The sequence below is a fragment of the Stereum hirsutum genome (assembly GCF_000264905.1).
Source record: "Stereum hirsutum FP-91666 SS1 unplaced genomic scaffold STEHIscaffold_2, whole genome shotgun sequence".
Lineage (NCBI taxonomy): Eukaryota > Fungi > Basidiomycota > Agaricomycetes > Russulales > Stereaceae > Stereum > Stereum hirsutum.
The window spans coordinates 805,615-822,442 of NW_006763132.1; the positions used below are offsets into that span (position 1 = coordinate 805,615).

The 16,828-nt window shown below is 50.0% G+C and overlaps 8 protein-coding genes across 8 annotated transcripts; 3 read left to right on the forward strand and 5 right to left on the reverse strand.

Annotated features, from left to right (window-relative positions):
• Window positions 1-379: 379 nt before the first annotated feature.
• STEHIDRAFT_118039 (ARM repeat-containing protein) lies at window positions 380-4,901 on the reverse strand. The gene is made up of 13 exons (XM_007299628.1): window positions 4,501-4,901; window positions 4,270-4,373; window positions 3,769-4,209; window positions 3,374-3,699; window positions 3,182-3,322; window positions 2,961-3,125; window positions 2,723-2,897; window positions 2,408-2,663; window positions 1,777-2,332; window positions 1,563-1,715; window positions 1,311-1,494; window positions 966-1,249; window positions 380-902 (listed from the first exon to the last, which is right to left on the reverse strand). The coding sequence occupies exons 1-13, from the start codon at window positions 4,734-4,736 to the stop codon at window positions 696-698; spliced, it is 3,228 nt and encodes a 1,075-aa protein (XP_007299690.1). The 5' UTR covers window positions 4,737-4,901; the 3' UTR covers window positions 380-695.
• Window positions 4,902-5,228: 327 nt separating this feature from the next.
• STEHIDRAFT_165290 (uncharacterized protein) lies at window positions 5,229-7,366 on the reverse strand. The gene is made up of 9 exons (XM_007299629.1): window positions 7,209-7,366; window positions 6,867-7,063; window positions 6,732-6,805; window positions 6,662-6,672; window positions 6,341-6,597; window positions 6,168-6,263; window positions 5,956-6,105; window positions 5,651-5,875; window positions 5,229-5,562 (listed from the first exon to the last, which is right to left on the reverse strand). Exons 2-9 carry the CDS (start codon window positions 7,020-7,022, stop codon window positions 5,329-5,331), a joined length of 1,203 nt encoding a protein of 400 aa, XP_007299691.1. The 5' UTR covers window positions 7,023-7,063; window positions 7,209-7,366; the 3' UTR covers window positions 5,229-5,328.
• Window positions 7,367-7,630: 264 nt separating this feature from the next.
• On the reverse strand, window positions 7,631-9,373 carry STEHIDRAFT_90657 (DnaJ-domain-containing protein). The gene is made up of 9 exons (XM_007299525.1): window positions 9,196-9,373; window positions 9,012-9,131; window positions 8,926-8,951; window positions 8,844-8,873; window positions 8,697-8,778; window positions 8,553-8,641; window positions 7,983-8,493; window positions 7,804-7,923; window positions 7,631-7,747 (listed from the first exon to the last, which is right to left on the reverse strand). The coding sequence occupies exons 1-9, from the start codon at window positions 9,278-9,280 to the stop codon at window positions 7,692-7,694; spliced, it is 1,119 nt and encodes a 372-aa protein (XP_007299587.1). The 5' UTR covers window positions 9,281-9,373; the 3' UTR covers window positions 7,631-7,691.
• Window positions 9,374-9,542: 169 nt separating this feature from the next.
• Window positions 9,543-10,521, forward strand: STEHIDRAFT_72427 (uncharacterized protein). The gene is made up of 5 exons (XM_007299366.1): window positions 9,543-9,706; window positions 9,782-10,013; window positions 10,082-10,149; window positions 10,206-10,277; window positions 10,353-10,521. The coding sequence occupies exons 2-5, from the start codon at window positions 9,950-9,952 to the stop codon at window positions 10,410-10,412; spliced, it is 264 nt and encodes an 87-aa protein (XP_007299428.1). The 5' UTR covers window positions 9,543-9,706; window positions 9,782-9,949; the 3' UTR covers window positions 10,413-10,521.
• A 335-nt stretch (window positions 10,522-10,856) lies between these two features.
• On the forward strand, window positions 10,857-11,066 carry STEHIDRAFT_118042 (uncharacterized protein; the record flags this gene model as incomplete). Its single annotated transcript, XM_007299630.1, has 1 exon — window positions 10,857-11,066. A coding segment is annotated over one exon (210 nt), but the record flags the coding sequence as incomplete, so codon positions are not given.
• A 380-nt stretch (window positions 11,067-11,446) lies between these two features.
• STEHIDRAFT_165292 (uncharacterized protein) lies at window positions 11,447-13,160 on the forward strand (the record flags this gene model as incomplete). The annotated part of the gene is made up of 8 exons (XM_007299631.1): window positions 11,447-11,624; window positions 11,704-11,746; window positions 11,815-12,040; window positions 12,103-12,211; window positions 12,269-12,422; window positions 12,481-12,592; window positions 12,649-12,738; window positions 12,800-13,160. 8 exons carry the CDS (start codon window positions 11,447-11,449, stop codon window positions 13,043-13,045), a joined length of 1,158 nt encoding a protein of 385 aa, XP_007299693.1. The 3' UTR covers window positions 13,046-13,160.
• Window positions 13,161-13,229: 69 nt separating this feature from the next.
• Window positions 13,230-14,667, reverse strand: STEHIDRAFT_136778 (cysteine proteinase; the record flags this gene model as incomplete). The annotated part of the gene is made up of 4 exons (XM_007299632.1): window positions 14,451-14,667; window positions 14,258-14,386; window positions 13,818-14,182; window positions 13,230-13,735 (listed from the first exon to the last, which is right to left on the reverse strand). Exons 1-4 carry the CDS (start codon window positions 14,498-14,500, stop codon window positions 13,230-13,232), a joined length of 1,050 nt encoding a protein of 349 aa, XP_007299694.1. The 5' UTR covers window positions 14,501-14,667.
• STEHIDRAFT_72429 (uncharacterized protein) lies at window positions 14,635-16,520 on the reverse strand. Its single transcript, XM_007299367.1, has 7 exons — window positions 16,481-16,520; window positions 16,369-16,424; window positions 16,213-16,298; window positions 15,431-16,149; window positions 15,084-15,215; window positions 14,778-15,027; window positions 14,635-14,716 (listed from the first exon to the last, which is right to left on the reverse strand). The coding sequence occupies exons 3-6, from the start codon at window positions 16,277-16,279 to the stop codon at window positions 15,007-15,009; spliced, it is 939 nt and encodes a 312-aa protein (XP_007299429.1). The 5' UTR covers window positions 16,280-16,298; window positions 16,369-16,424; window positions 16,481-16,520; the 3' UTR covers window positions 14,635-14,716; window positions 14,778-15,006.
• Window positions 16,521-16,828: the final 308 nt, after the last annotated feature.

The window sequence follows — 16,828 nt, forward strand, 5'->3', positions numbered from 1 at the left end:
GGATGCCATTTGTGGCGGGAGCAGAAAGCTGGACGAATAGGAGATGCGTCACGTCCATAATCGGACTATTTGTCCCTGTTAGGATCAAAAGCTCTTGCTTAGTCATCATACTGACACAACTCTTGATTTGTCTTTGTTTGCAAGCAATGGAGTAGGCCGCCATAAACATATCATGCGGTATTGAATATTGACTGAAAGTGGCTGAATATCCGCGAATTATATAGGGATACTCCATGAAAACCCTGATTAGTGGGTACAATCAGGATCCGGGCCACAGGTTGAATCGGGACCCAGGTTTCGGTACGGCACTCAACTTCAGATGGAAACTCGAACTGGGCAGAAACCCCGTCAAGATCTCTGGATATATATAGGAAAACAACGAGCGAATAGTAACACAACTAGCTGATGACAACTCGTAGACAAGAGCAGAGAAGAGTGACGTGAGTGAGGGGATATACGTGATGATATGCGATTGCAGAGGAGGAAAGACATTACGTATGTAGCGAGAAACACGATATAGAACGGAATACAAAGCATAACGCTGAATGTTGGTGAAGATGAAGAATGACTAAGGACCGTAAGGTAGTGAACGAGCAAGCGTTTGAGAGCAATCGTGTCAGAAATACATTAATATATCTAGAAGGTAGCATTTTCGAGCTGGCACCTGCCCAAATGGTCTTTACAATTCTGAGATGCTATGACGAACGAGACGCCCGGACAAATTCTACGAGGTATTTTCTGAAGCTTTTGTTATCCAGGTCGCGCATCTTCGTGGTGAACTCAATGGCGACATCCGGCGGGAAACTTTGTGTCGGGAGAAAATGGTTGACGAAGAACTCATAACCTTCCGGTCCTCGTGTGATGATAACCGTCTGCAAAAAGTTGGCAATTTCGTGAAGGACCTGAAGTACAAATTTTGCATTTCAGACATGGTGGATACGTGGAAACGACAGTGAAGGGCATACCATCAAGATCTGCGGGTCCTTGATGTTCAACGATGGCGAGGAGAGGATGGTGAAAGCCGTAGGGACGAAGGTCTTGTAGATATACTCGCCAAAGCCAGGAATCTGGCGGGTGATCGTAGCCGGAATGTTGCCGTTGGAGGTCCCATTCGAGGCATCGGGCGTTCCCCAGACGGTGACGCTGCGACTCATGAACGTGAAAGCGGCCTTCTGGCTGTGAGCGTCGTTGAAATCGTTGGCCAGTTGAATCATCGTGTTGAGCAGTGACTCAAAGCCAGCCATGTTGCCTAGAAGGAGGCAGAAGAGTGTTAGCAACAGGGATAATGGATGGAGGATCGGAAGACTGACGATCGGAAATAAAAATTCCTGGCAATTTGGACGAGAGGAGGTTGTTGATCAAGGTGAGGTACGCTCGTTTGATCTCCGCCTGAGCGAGTTTGTCGTCTGTTCCGGATGCCTCTTGGCTCATAATACCGGTAATGTGTTGGGACAGGGGTCCAAGCAGCTGATCCATAACGTCGAACAATTCTTCCTAATATTACAAGGAGCAGATGTTTCAGCATATATAAACACTGAGGTAATTGATCCTTTCGGACGAACCTGTAATTTGTGGATTAGAAGGCCAATGAAGTTGATGAAGTCGACGAGTTCACTGGGTTCGAAGTGAGCAAGTAGGTTCGCCATCAATGTCGGAATGAGCTGCGTGACGGTTGGCCCTGTCGTCGCTAGGATCCGTGCGAAGGCGAATCTTGTCTGATTGAACATAGTGTCAATATCGCATATACCATCATGAGTCGTGGCAAAAATGACTCACTGCATCCCGAACGACCTTGAACACGTTCATAGCCTCCAAAGATACCAGAATCGCCTGCGCCACAGTCCTAAATACGTCCAACGGCGGCGTATTCTCTTCCGTAGGATTGGTCGGATAATCTGGGAAACCCTTGGCTATGTTTCCCAACGCCATGATGGTATGGTGAACCTTGAGCACAGGTACCACATCCTGCGGGCCCTTGATGGCCTGCAGGTTCACCGACAGATCGTCTAATAGCGGGGTGGCGATGGACTGCAGTAGTGAAGAGGCCCCTTCTGGAGATTTCATGAATGCCGAGAGGAGGATGCCGACGGTCTCAAAGAGGTAGAGCTGGGCGTCGAAGATCCCGGTATGTTTGGTCGCTTCAGAAAGAACATCATCGGTTTCTGGGTTCTCCAGTTCTGGGATTTCGACCTGGATATCGAGCAAGTCTCGAATTCCACCTAGCAAAGTTCCAGAAAGCTCTGCAGAGATGTCGCCTCTATTCTCCTTGATGAATCGATGGAAGAGGTAGAAGACTCGTGTTTGTACGCTCTGATCTGAGCTGTGCAGACCTCTATATCAGACAGGAGATACGTGAGTCGATGAGGCATTGAGTGAACCACTATATATGAAGGGAAAAGAAGCAAACCTTGCATCGACCATAGACTCGAGGGTAGGAACAACACAATCTTTACGAACCTTGAAGAAGTCGGCGTAGCGCACGACCGTTTCAAAGAATTGCATGACGACCATTCGATGCGGGTACGCAGAGATGCCGGACTGGATCAAGGCAAGTAGTAGTTCTCCGTGAGACGTGAGAGGGTAGCTGGAGTAGTCGATCTTTTTTCGGTCTTCCCTTGCTATGGCAGGAGTTTGACAGAATGCAGCACGACCTTTTCCACCGGCTACAAAAGATATTGAAATTTATGATCCTTCACATCGGGACAGCAACAACTCGACGCACCTTTGTTGATCTCGCCAAAGAGGAACGTCAGGTAAACTGCGATTTCGGCATCGAACCACTTGACGGGTACACCATTGGTATAAGCCGTAAGGGCGGTCATTGCTCGCAAGCGGATTGCCTCTGTGACCAGGTCTGAGTCGATTAAATAGATCGATTCCATGAAAGATCGAAGGTCCTGCGATACTAGAGGCTTCAATGTCCTGAGAGCGCCAAGGTGCAGCATGACCGAGAAACTCACCTTGCGCAATCCTTCAAAGGCCTCCCGATCATCCTCGTCCAAATCATCAAAGTCGGTGTCCTCATCCCAAATCATTTTCGCCATGATAGTCTCGAGAAGTGAGGCGAGGAACGCTCGCTTCTCATTGTCGATTGTGTCCGTAGATATTTTTCGGCTTTTCTTGTACTATGTGGCGCAAATCAGATTCCATGCTCGCGATGGTGGGCGAAAAATAAACCTACGCTGGCGAGGATCATCTGGAGCATAGGGAAGATAGTCGAACAGGTGTCGTCGTACTCGTCCGACATGAACCGAATCATGACGAAAAGTGTATCCTGAAGGATTCGACCGGCTTCTAGGCGCACCATTTCGTCTGGGCATTCCTACACGGGAATCAATGATTCGATCTGGTATGAAGGGATGAAAGAACTCACATCCACGAGCTTGATGAGCTCCAGTCCGAGAGCGTTCAGCAGCCGGCCCAAGGCTTCTCGGTAAGACTCTTCACCTTCATCGGCGCCATCTGCTTTCCGGCTCTCCTGCTCTGCTCGCGTCTTCTTTTCCAACGCGTCGAGGACTTGGGTCAGCGAGAGAACCTTGATCAGTTGAAGTTTATCTGCGGGCTCCTTGAGACCCTTCGAGACGATGCGAAGCAATGCGGTGGATGTGGCTAATCGGATGGCTAGCGAACGATCGGACAGCAATGAGAAAAGCAGCGGTACGGTTGTTGGAGTGACTGTGAGATTGATATCGATCCATCCTGCCAACGCCAAAATCGAAAATTGTCAACTTGAGTTCGACATCAACAATGCAGCAATATGACCCGTACCCACGTAGGAAGCGAACGTCCTAACACCACAGTCCACGACCTCGACCACCTCACTTTCTTCTCGTTCTGAAGTTGGCGCTACTTCTCCCTTCTGCAGCTTCGACATCCTGTCTGTGCTCTCCGCCACAATGGTGAGGACGGCCTCGTTGATTCCCGCCGCATCCCGGTCCCGCATAGCATCACGCACACGAGCATCCCTTACATGCCTTTCTGTAGTAAACGCTCGCGCAGACTTGATGATTTGATCGGCGACTTCACCAGAAATTTCGAGGACGATGTGGAAGAAGAGGAGGGAGACATGGTGGTTGAAAGACGTTTGTGACGAGGAGGGTTCTGAGGGGCGGATCAACGCGAAGAGGTCCACAAAAAAGGTAGGCCATTGTTCCGTGTATGTCGCGAGGAAGAAAAGCGTGAGAGTATGAGAGAACTTGTTCCGAAGGACTGAGCGGTTTGGTTAGTTTATGGAACATGAACAGAGTCCTAACACATGAAAACACGCACACGTCGCGCTCGCTTCTGCGTTTCCGAACACGTATTCCGACTGGATGAAGGATAATAGTGACTGTTGTAGTGTTCGAAATGAGTCCTCGTCGAGAGGTTCGATTCTAATGGATGTTAATTAGCGTGGCTCCCTACACTCGCACCCGGTATACTGTTCTGCATAGCATACAACCCATGCCTACATAGTTTCCCAGAGAGCCATAGCAGACGATATAGATTAAAACTGCTCACCGGTTGTCGAGGAAGTCATCCAATACTCTCAATGCAAAGAACCTTGCTTGTGGCGGATATTTCCTGCCACCCTCCGGCGCACTTTCCACGAATATAGAGAGAGCAAGCCTCCACGTGTTGTTTGCATTTTGTTGGACGTCGGAGAGAAATTGAAGGGCTTGTTGGTGAAGTGTCCCTTGTGAAGGATCTGCGGCGATGAGGATAGCTTGGATGACTTGGTTTATTTCTTGGTCCATGTTTGTGGAAGTTGAAAATATAGCCGCCTTGGAAGTACTAGCAAATGAAGTAAGATTGCGAAAGTCCCGCTAGCAAGTGGGATATTTTATAGGAAGCCAGGTAGAGGTCAAAGCTAAAGAGAAAGGAGAACAAGGGGTGACAAGGGTCAAAGAACTCAAGGTGGCACCTCGCGGTGACTCTTTTGGACCTTTTTGGATTGCCTCGCTTTTACGGGTCGCGTGAGATCTGATCAAAGATCCAAAATCTCGACATCCCCCACGTGCAGCTCCATATATTTTCATACAATGACTTACGCCACACTGTTTCGCAGGTAGTTGCATGGTAGATGGCGGACACGATGTAGTCCTTGCGAATTATCCCAATGAGAAGACGACGGATTACTTAGTCGTGGTTTGTTTGATTCAGATCGGACGTTGTTGGATATAAACAGAAGCACGGACGTCCCACAAATATCGACGACGGTGAAAGACAGTAAAAATTTAGATGTGCTTGGTTGGCAAACGATCAAGAATCCTTCAGCTTGACATGGCTGCACTGAAGTCTATGAAAGCCGCGAACGACTGCCGATCTAACATTCCACTCCTACCAACTTCAAGTCGTCTTCCCACCCTCTTTCGAGCTCTCTCCATCCTTCTTCTGCTGCTCCATCGCTTCCGACCATTCCTCGTACCATTTTGGCTTCCCCTTCTCCACCTTCTCCATCAATTCCGCTAACTTATTCTGATTCTTCTCCGCGTTCAAGGATACGAACGCAAAGTCAACCGTATGCTTCCTGTTAACAGGCGGTACAGGTGGTCGAAAGTCTAGGCTGTTGTGTTCTTGAATCTTTGAACGTCCAGGAGCAATCATTCAATAAGTATACCATCCGACACAGCGCTGTGGGTCAATCATATATGCGAGGATTGGGGCGTACCTTAATTGCACGCTTCAGAATCGTTGCCATCACGTATGCGTTCATCCAACGCTCGACCTCTTCATCTCCCTGTTGCTCGTATGGCCTGACCCGAGGATCATCCATGTTCACAGGAATCTCCGCACACGATTTCAATATTTTCGCTGAGTGAAGTGGCCCATGCACTTGTTCGTGTAGTATCTGCTTGAGGAACGATCTGAACCCCTCGAGAACAGGAATGGGCGTCTGAAAATAAGAAAATGACGGTATCAACGGTCGTGCGTATTTATTAGCTGGATTTTGGAAGTGAGAGGGAATTGACTTACATCGCCTAACGTTCCGACCCAAGGATCGAACGATTCTAATGGTGGCAGGTTCACGGGCTGAGGAGGCTTGTACGGCGCGTCGCCCGTCTTTCGCCACTGGCGGAGGCCTTCTAAATCCTTGGGGAGCTGATCAGTGGTGTAGTATTGTCCCTATATGATCCATGGACATCAACGGCGATTTTTGGTCAGTGAGGGTGTCAAGGACTGCGTACGGTATGCGCCTCGTATACGAGCGTGAATGTTTCTTCAGGGCGGTTCGATCCATACTCAACGAGATAAAGCGGGATCAAGACGGGATGTGCTGCAATCTTTCGTCCCAGAGCAACCATAGTCAGTACTCCCAGGTTGACAACTGTTTATCCTCATTGCACACAACACAACTTACATATTCAACAACGGGATGCCTAACCCACCCAATGGACTTATTTCCATCAACCTCGAGGGATGTCTCGATACGATGCTTCAACTCGGCAGTAATGCCGTCCAGGGGATTCACGGTGAAGGGTAGAGTAGTGATGTCAACGTCATGTTGACGTTTGAGGCTGTCTTCCCATTTTTCGAGTGCTGGTGGCTCGCTCCACGGAGTCTCAGATGATGACCCGAAGTTGAAGGAAATGGTGGAAAGAGGATCGAGGGTATGGCCTGGGGGTCATATGGGTTTCAGGGTTCTTGAACCCAGTGAAGACTGCAAAGACAAAGAACGAACCCGGCATATACCTGAAGTCGCGTGACCTTGAATTCAGATGATAGCTAGAAAGAAACAAGAAAGGACCTACGAATGGAGAAATTGAAACTTCCACTGTGGGTCTGATCGCTCTTCAGCGGGCAAGTGGGTTTCTTCGAGAGTTGCCTGACCACCGATGAACAAATGTTAGCCGATGTTGAGTATGACAAAGTATCTGAATGCTGACATGTAGCTGGGCATCAAGAATCCATGCAGGATAATATACAGCCTGCATTCTAAGAGGCTCATACATCTTTCCGTAAGGAAGCCCGAATTTTGCGGCTACAGCACGAGCCAAGTCGACAGGGCTGGTGGCGGCAGCCATGGCCGCGTAAGGACCCATTCGTCGAATAGCATCCCAGCCAGTGTATTTGAAGAGCAAAGCTTTGCGGAGAAACAAGACGGGTTAGCCTGATTGCCATGAGTGCGAGCCATAGAAAGAAACGCGGTTCTCAGTCGCCACACAAGTGGTTGACACGGAGATCTGGGCCGTACGGGCGCCTTTTAATGCGTGTTCTGTACGACCCACCTCTGACTTTCGATGAATAGATACTGGTATTCGGTTCAGAAGTAGCAGAAACGGAGAAACCACAGCTTGATAGTCGTAGTGGTCGGTGTAGCCGTCGAGGCCGACTTGTACAAGCTGCTAGGAACGGACGAGCTCCTGCTGCTGGCGGTGGTTTGAACATCTTCGTGCCGGCAGTTTCCGGACACCTGTTTTTAACCTTCTGTCCGGAGGTGCAGCCGTTTTTCTCGCATTCTCGGACGGAGAATCACCGCTTCTGGACAATTTCGGGAAAAGTTGGCCCAAAACCGAATGTGGCTTTGTAGCGACAGTTGTGTCTGTCTCCGAGATCTCTGTCTCTCGAGCAGTGTGTACAGGTGAAGCGAATTTAGAGCCCTAGATGCGGACGATGCATCACGCGCAGTATACCCGTCATTCGAGCAGGAGAATATTAAGGCGAGGCCAATAAAATAAGATTATGCCCAGAAATACACATCGCCGAATAATCTATAGCTCATCCCGTTCTCTACTGCCATCCTTGCCATAGAACGCTTCCGCTAGATCTGCAAAAAATGAACGGTTATTTCTGAGGAAATGTGAATAGATGAGTATAACTCACGACGTCGGGTATCGGAGGAGAGTTCTATCGGTAAAACGACGTTGTATTCCACAAACAAGTCGCCGTACGACGAAGACTGGAAATGAGGCATGCCCTGGCCTTTGATCGTTTGCACGTAGCCTATGGAAAGTAAAATTAGCTGTGAAGAACAAATTATGGATAAGGATGATGAAACGCACCTGGTTGTGTCACGCCCTCTCTATGAAGAGTCACGACATGCCCATCCAGATGGGTCAAATTCCTTTCAAACCCAAGTAACGCCTCGTCCACACCAATCGTCTCCTTCCAATACAGACTACTCTCCTTCCTCCTCCACCCGCCCTTCTCGCCCCTACTCCTCACTCTCAGCACCACATCTCCGGCCTCCCAATCCGGACTCTCATCGCCTTCACCCTCAAACACGACCTCGTGTCCTTCTGGTGCTCCCTTCGGTACTTCCAGAGTATAGGTTGCGGTATGCTCTCCAACTTTAGCGCCTCCGCAGTGTGGACAGGGTTTAGCGATGATTTGGCCTTTGCCACCACATTCGTTACATGTGGCCTGAGACTGGGCGAACATGCCGGGGAAAATTTGTTGTTTGACGAGGCGAACGCCGGAGCCACCGCAGGCTGAACACTGATGAATGTCTCCATCTGATGCAGCGCCCGTTCCACGACAATGGTCGCAAAGGACACGTTTTTTGATCATAAACTGTGTGACACAGTGTAAGTTCTGCGCACAAGCAATGAAGAAAACTAAACAAAACATACGTCAATGCTCGCACCCTTGTAGATATCAGCAAGAGAGACCTCAAATTCAGTGACAGACGTTGGCCCCCGTCGCACTTGTTGACTTTGTTCTAGAAAACGCTATTAGGGCGAGTCTAGCTGTGAGGTAGATTGGGAAGAACTTACGGCCTCCACCGAAGAATTGAGAGAAGATATCGAAGGGGTTGGCATGATGTTGGTGGCCACCTTCGTGTGCCTTCAGTCCTTCCTATAATCCATACGGGCAATAATCAGCCTTTGACGGGTATCGGCATGACGAGCAATAACACTGACCTCCCCATACTTGTCGTAGATATCTCGTTTCTATACGGTCTATCAATTACTGCGCCTGTAAACTCAACGGCAACACACATACTTTTGAGTCTGACAATACCTCATAGGCTATGAAAGTTTTACACAGTTCAGTATCCAAGAGTGAAAGCATGGGATGAGGAAACGCACCATAAGCCACCTCAACGAATCTATCCTCAGCTCCTGGGTCCGTGTTCTTGTCCGGATGGAATTTCCGACTCAATCGCTTATACGCCTTCTTGATATCCTGTTCCGAAGCAGACTTATGCACTGAGAGTGAGTGAGAAAGCTCAGAGTTAGTCCAACTATAACCCGAACGCGAGACGCCACGTACGGTCAAGGACCTTGTACAAGTCTGCGGCGTGCACGATAGCGGCGAAGAATAATAATACGAGAAGAACGAATGAGTAGAGAGCCATGGTCCTATCGCGACATAGACAAGTGTCACAAAGCAAAACCAAGAGAGTGAGGGGACTGCGAGCACAGTTGCAGATTCAATAGTTGAATACGACGAAGGGCCACTGTGAGTATTGCGTGGCGCTCGAAGACTTTGGCCACGTAGGCAGCCAACGCAGAACCATAGAGCAGGGTTAGGGGTGGGATGCATCACTGTCACTTCGATCAGGCAGTTGCCGAGTTCATCTTGCAATTGGTTCCAACCCCACAAACCGGCGTACGCTTCGCTCAAGCTCTTGCCTCCCGATCTTCATAATGTCTGTCACGACTATCTTTCGACCGTACTGTATATTTGACGAAATATCTCCAGGCCACCTAAAGGATCCAAGGGGAAGAAAGTCGGTGCAGCCAGCAATGCCGACTCTGGGGCATCAACCCCGCAAGCGCCGGTATGTTCGCCACAATCCCCGCATCCACGTCGAAATGACCGTATAACCCACTTGTCCATCTTCATCGAGTAATAGACTCTGAGTGAGAAACTGTCCTACACAAACGCTCCCCGGCCATTCAAGAATCCCGCATACAACAAAAACGTGAATAGAAGAGCCAAGAACGTGAAGAATGTCCTCGCGCAGGAGCGGGAACGAGAACGACAAGAACGCGAACGGCGACGACAATTGAAGGAGGAGAAGATGGACGTAGATGGAGAAACCGCACAACAGCAAGTTGATGTGCTCGAGGAGGACCTTCCTTCCTGTGGATTTTCTTTCACGCTTCTTCTGGCCTAATGTGGCGCTGATAGTCGTGTGGCGCTGATGTGGTAGATCTTTCCATCGAGGCTCCTCCTTCTCTATTACCACAGAAACACTACTGTGATATTACTGGACTTGAGGTATTCTATCTCCATTTTGACTCCATTTCAACTTCTCCTGATTTCACAACATGTAGGCACCATACACCGACCCAGCAACAGGTCTGCGATACCACGATAGAAGCGTATATGACTTGATCAAGGGCTTGGTACGCACATATTTTCCCGTCTCTCCTCATCTCTCTTATGGCTGTAATCGAACCTCTCGTCTTGTTTTTTGGCAGAGCGCAAGTGCTGCGAAGGAATATTTAGCTACGCGTGGCGTTAACCCCATCGTCAAATGACGGTCTATCGTTTTCTGGGATATCATTCCATGACAGTACTTTCTGATAGGGTTTTGTCTATGGTCGATGCTTTGTGGTAAAATCTAACCACTGACTGGCTGATGGCCCGAACAAGATGATCATCGAGGCACAACCTCTGAGTATCAGTGAGTCGTCATGGATGTCCACATATTATACAGCACATCGGTGACGCACGTACTCAAATCGCATACATACTAAATGAAACGTACTCCAGCGTCATTTTCAGTCCGCCCAAATCACAAGCGTCCTGCCAAAGCGGCGCATCAGTGGAAACTGAGTAAAACCGCGGAAATTTTATGGCATCCGGCTCCTTTCGTATCAAGAGCACATGCGTGCACACATCCGGTGAATGATCTTCACACAGACCTGACTGCTTCCACTCTCACCACTACTGTACGTTTTCGACCAAAGGTTCATCAAGAATTTACGTCACCCATCAGTTTCGCCCGGGTCACGGTTCAGAAGCCGTGCGTGAGCGTGACGGGACCCGTAAATGGTTCAGAAAACAATGTAGGCGCTTGCGAAAATGATTATTTTGCGCAAGCGCCTGCCGAGGTCACTGTTCGCTCACCCTGCGTTATGCGTGAGGTCACGCGGTATTTTGTTCGGTTCATCAACGCGGAGAACGCGTGACGAACCTTTGGTCGAAAAAGTACAGTATGCCCAGCTGCATCAATTAGCCTTGATAAGATAGCTCTGAGTATGCAGTGAGGAGATTTGGAACATATTATTTTTCTCCCCGCTGTGAAGTAGTACGAAGTAGGATATGAACGCAGAGGAGAGTGACCCTTCCGAACGATCTTGAAACCCTAGGGAGAGACGTAGGGGCGGGTTCCTCAGCGCTAGTGCCAATAGCGGGCAACGGTAGTGTGCCCCTTGATCAACGGTCGATCCATTTCATGCATATATTGCGGTCCCGGAGGCACTAGTAGCAGAAGCTCCCCCATTGACGGCTATCTGGTACATATATAATCTGAGGATGCGGCGCCCTGCTTTCCATCGTGATTCACATCATGCTTCGCCCTAAACTGCTCTTCTTGCTGGGATGCGCCCCACACCTTTTGACCGCAGTGCACGCGCAATATGGATACGGCCCAATCGGCAGCGCCTCCACCAGCGATGCTCTGGCAGGAGCTGGCTTTATATTCGAATACAGTGCCATTGGAATCGCCCTTGAAACTTTTTTTCTTGGTATGTTGTTTTTTCGATCTCACTATCCATATCTTAGCGAGCGTGTCGGCGTAACTGAACGCCTATCCTGCATATTCAGGTGTATTCGCGGTCCTGGTTGTCTTCTCGACATTTATCATTTTGTGAGTCAATTATGTCCAGAGCTCGTGGGATGTCGCACCTTTTTAACTTGAATCATGTCAATCACTAGGCGCAGGGACTGGAAATCGAGGGCGAACTTAGCGATGCTCATCACCACGCTGGTCATGTTCGCAGCCTCAGTGAGCTACTGGGCCATTTCCCTGACCATTCTCGTCCGTGGCTTCCACGATATTCTCATCAACAATAACGGGCTGTCCATCGACGATCGACTCACCGCGGCGAACGTAAACGTGTCCAGATTGTACCTCGCAGAAGTTTATCTGCCCATGGTCAATGTACGCACCCATCAGTCTTCTATTTAATACATTCGTACGATGTAAAGCTGTATGTGATATAGTATATCTTGGGTGATTCCGTTGTTGTGTGGCGAGCATGGGTACTATGGCCCCGAGGAAACCGATGGAGGTGGTTCTTCTTACCTGTATTCTTCTTGGTGTCAAGTGTTGGTAAGTCTCTCTGTCGATACAATTATAACCTTGGCCTTTGACAGCTTTTGGATATAGCCTTGACCCTGCTGGTGGGCGCATGGAAAGTGAAGGCGTTCTATGCGGACACTGATGCTCTGGAGTGGGACCTCAGCTATACGCAGATTGCGAGCTGGTCGCTCTCACTGGCTACGAATGTGATTGCGACACTACTCATATCTTGGAGAGCATGGTACGTTGTTTCTCTTAATACTCATTATGGAGGCGTGGACTCACGAGTCCCATGCTAGGAAAATGCGACAATCTCTCAGAGAGTACGTCGGACGATCTCAAAGTTCGTCAAGGGTTCAGAGAATCCTGGCACTTCTCGTCGAGTCCGGATTTTTGTACTGTCTGACCCAGGTCTGCATATAATTCTAAAATTTCGACGTCCAGAGAGCTGACCTGAGTCGTGGCAGATTGCGTTGGTTGTCTCATGGTTCATCTTACTGCCTAATACCACAGCATGGGCCAGCGATCTATTTGGAGCGACGGCTGTCCAGCTTTCGGTAAATACCTTGCCTTCGCATTGCCATCAAATGTATCGTGCTGATTTTAGCCTATCATCAGGGCATCTATCCAACGGTCGTTATTGTCCTCGTCAGCCTACAAAAATCCCTCGAGGAAGCGACCCATCCGAACATGGCCATTTCTCCCTCTGGCAAAGACCTCGAGATCCAAGGCATAGGGACGCATGTCTCTTTCGCTGCTGCTCCTCAACTCTCTTCCAGCTACTCAGTTTCTGGAGTCGGCAATGGAGACGGTCACAGTTCTGCAACCGAGATAGAGGAGTGGAACAAGAACACAGGGACGTGATATTTGTACTTATGACTACGGGGCGTGTGCACGTCTTGCGTAGAACATGCCCATGGAGTGTCGAAAGGTGGAGGTGACTCGTCAGAGAACTGTTCTGTATTTATATATGATTTTATCCTGGGTATATGTGCTCGATCGATCGGCAGGACACAATCCATTTAGTGAACGCATTGTCCGTGACATGTCATATAGCGGCTTCTCTCCCGGCGATCCACTGCGCATCGTCCTCATTAATCCCCATCCCAATGCGATCCCTCAAGAACACCACCCTATCCTTCTCACTTTCGAACTGCACCTCCTCAAGGGCCTTTCCTCCAATCCTCCGGAACGCTTTGCTACCCTCCAGCGTCCATTGCCCCACCCATCTTATCCCCTTCTCCTCAGCCACATTCTCCGCGGTCCTCATAACCTCACGACCCTCATCTTCCCCATCATAAACCCCTGCCTGCCGAATGTCATCCAACGAGATTTCGAACCGTTTGGTGCACATCACGAAATGTGGGAACGGCATATCCTCGAAGGTGGAGGTGACAACATTAGCGGCATCGATATCACGCTGAAAGAACTCGGATTCGGAGAACGTATAGAGCGTAGTCCATTCTTCGTGGCTTGGATCTGATGGAAGCCTGCTACGGGTGACCTGCATATGCCATTCGCGTGATGGCGCGAAGCCCGATCCTAATGTCGTCTCTGCACAAAGAAATTCTAGTCTCAGAACACCATCCGCACCAGTACAAGAGAGTATTGCCGCACTGGCGAGAGCTCTGCTCACCCAGACTACTTGAGTAATGTGCACCCCGAATGACTCTATGCCGCACCGGCGGGAACGTACCCCAGGCCCACCCGCCCTTACACCGCGGCCTTGACGATCCCGGCTCGTCGATGTCCGTAGCAGGCAACTCTTGTTCGTCACCGTCACCCCCATCCGCGAACAAGATCGGTCGCATAGGTCCAAGACCACCGAAACCCATGTCCGCAACATAAGTTATATTTGCGAGCGCAGGATCCGAGTAAGGCTGGACGAGAAGGGTCATGTGTACGAGGGAGGTGTAGATATTGCCTTCGAGGGGCGAGCTAGGGTCGGGTGAGTATTGAGCGCTTGCAGGACTGAGAACACGGCCTGAGACGCCATACGCCCTGAGCAAATGTTCAGATTGAATATTGAGTCACTTGAGGACCGGTGAGAGAGAAAGATAGGTGGACGTCATCTACCTATACCCGAGACCGCGAAGCATACCGAGAAATAGTCCGTTTTGACCGAAGCAGTAGCTTCCCCTTCCTCCAAGCACCATGCGGTCAAACAGTTCGTCGGGTTTGACAGGCATACGGTGCTCCTTCGTACTATGCCCAAATATGTACCGTGAGAACGATAAAGCCTTTCGTCCGCAGAATGAGATGAACTCACTAATGCAAATCCGTATTCTCCGCAGGAAACGTCGTACAGTGGTGTACCATCAGCGCGGTCAAGTTCTCCAGATTCGATTCAAATTCGATGGGAGAGTCGTCCGATTCTCCTACAAACTGAGTGGGCCATGCGATACGAAGGAGATACTGTCGCGCTTGAGAAGGTGTATAGGGTGATGGGACGTGGCGTATGTAGGCCCCATCCAGAAGAAGGCCAGCTGGGATCGTATCAAGCATTGTATTTCGTCAGATAAAATAAAGATGTATCTGGATATACGTGGCGGTGAGAAAGATCATGATCAACCACTCAAAGCGTACGCGTGCTTACGGCGTCAATTCCCTCAAGGCCGGATTAGATAAGTAATGCCCAACCGCCCTGAAGGCAGACGAGTAGAATATCTCGAGCTCAGCATCTGCCATCAGTTTTCATCGCTGGAGCACACGACGGTCTGGTTCACACATCTCAACGGCCCGCTAGCAAGAGTTTTTGGAGCATCATCGTCATTTCCCAAAAGAGACCGTACACATAAATGGCTACATGTATCCCAGTGTGGCGCTTAGTCGAACAGACCGAAGCCCTGCAAATGTCATATTCAGTTTCGAGCACAGACACATAAACAGATACAAGACTTACCAGGTCGTCATCGGACTCCTCCTCATCCTTGGCCTCCTCCTTGGCCTCCTCAGCAGCGGGGGCAGCCTCGGCGGCGGCGGCAACAGGGGCGGCAGCAGCGAACGCCTCAGGGTTGGCAAGATACTCCTTGGCCTAATGAAGATGGACTTGTCAGTAACAGAAGGAGACGTGGCATCCATGGAAGTTAGAGAGAATGAAGTGTGAAAAGTATCCTCAGTAAGTAAAAAATCCACAAGCGTCCAAGGACGTTCAGTATTTTCAGTGTGTGTTATGAATAAACATCGTCGGAAGAAAGTGAAGACGAAAAATATTGTAAACAAGACTAAAGGGTGAAGAGAAAAACCCACCTTCTCGGAGCCCTCGAAGGTGTAGTCGGTGGCCAACGAGATGGCGATGAGGTTCTTGTACGCGTTGACGAGCGAGTGCGACACCGAGACGATGGTGGGGTAGTTCAACGCGAGCGAGAGGGCAGCAATAGTCTTGATACCAGTCAAGAACCTGTCGACCAACTCCTGGGCATCGACGTCCAAAACACTGGGCTCGAACACCTGACCCTGGTCGTAGATCTGGACGACGGTCATACCGTACGTGAACGGCGAGATGTTCAACATGTTCAAGAGTGTCGCCTCGGACGAACCGACACGGGAACCGGCAGTGACGACCTTCACGTCGGACACGATTTCAATCGTACCACGGGCGATCTTGGTCGGGATACCGAGGGCCTGGAAGAAAGAGGTCTTTCCGGGCTCCATGCCGGTGTTACCAGCGGGGATGGTGACATCGAGAGGAGCAAAGGCACCGGCACGAGCGGGAGCGGCGACCTTGTTGGCGGTGATGATGTCACGGATGTCGGCGAGGTCACTCGAGGTGAAGACGAAGCCGATGTTGCCTTTGACGTGGGGGAGGAGACGCTCGAGAGAGGGGTACTCGGAGACGATCCCGCGGAGGGCACGGCGAACCATGGTGTTCTTGCCCATGAGGACAACACCCTTGCCACGGAGGGCAACACGGATCTGATGCATCTGGTTCGATCCGACGTTGTCGACATTGACAATGAAGATGGAGGCTAGAGGGATAGACAATCAAGTTTAGTCGAAGAAAAGGAACGAAAAGAAGTGTGGCGACGCACGGAACTTCGCGATCAGCTCCTTGAGCTTAACGAAGTAGAGCTCCTTTTCGGCACGAGAGGCACCCATTGTTGTAAGTTCGTGAGGTCTGCGTTGCGAAAAAAGATGGGGATGAGTCTTTTGAAGGAACGGGAACAGCACAAATATTATGTGCGCACGGTAGGAAAGGTTATGGATACAGGTGTAGATGGAACTAGTGCCTCCCTATTGACCTCTACAGAACAATTGTCAGCAACATTTTCGAGAACATATCGGACGACGTGGACGCACCTGGTGCCAATGGATTTTTCAAGGCGACTAGACGTGCGTTGAGCGTGAGTTGTCGAGAACGACGTGTAGACAGAAATCTACACCGTCGGTCGCTCGTGAAAACAAGGTTTAGGTTCAGACTCCGACGTCGGCCACCGCCGAGCGCGAGACGCGACTTTGGCGCGGAAGTCGACGTTGAGCAGTTCAACCTCACACGTACGCAGGCCAACGGCGACGAGCTCGAAAGGACGGTTTGGAGGCGACGCACGACCGTTCTGTATGCAATGGAATGTTGCGATGGGCTCTGTCGACCGTCCAGAGGAACTTGGGCGGCATCGGCTTGCTTGTATCTACCCCCAGGTGCGCCCT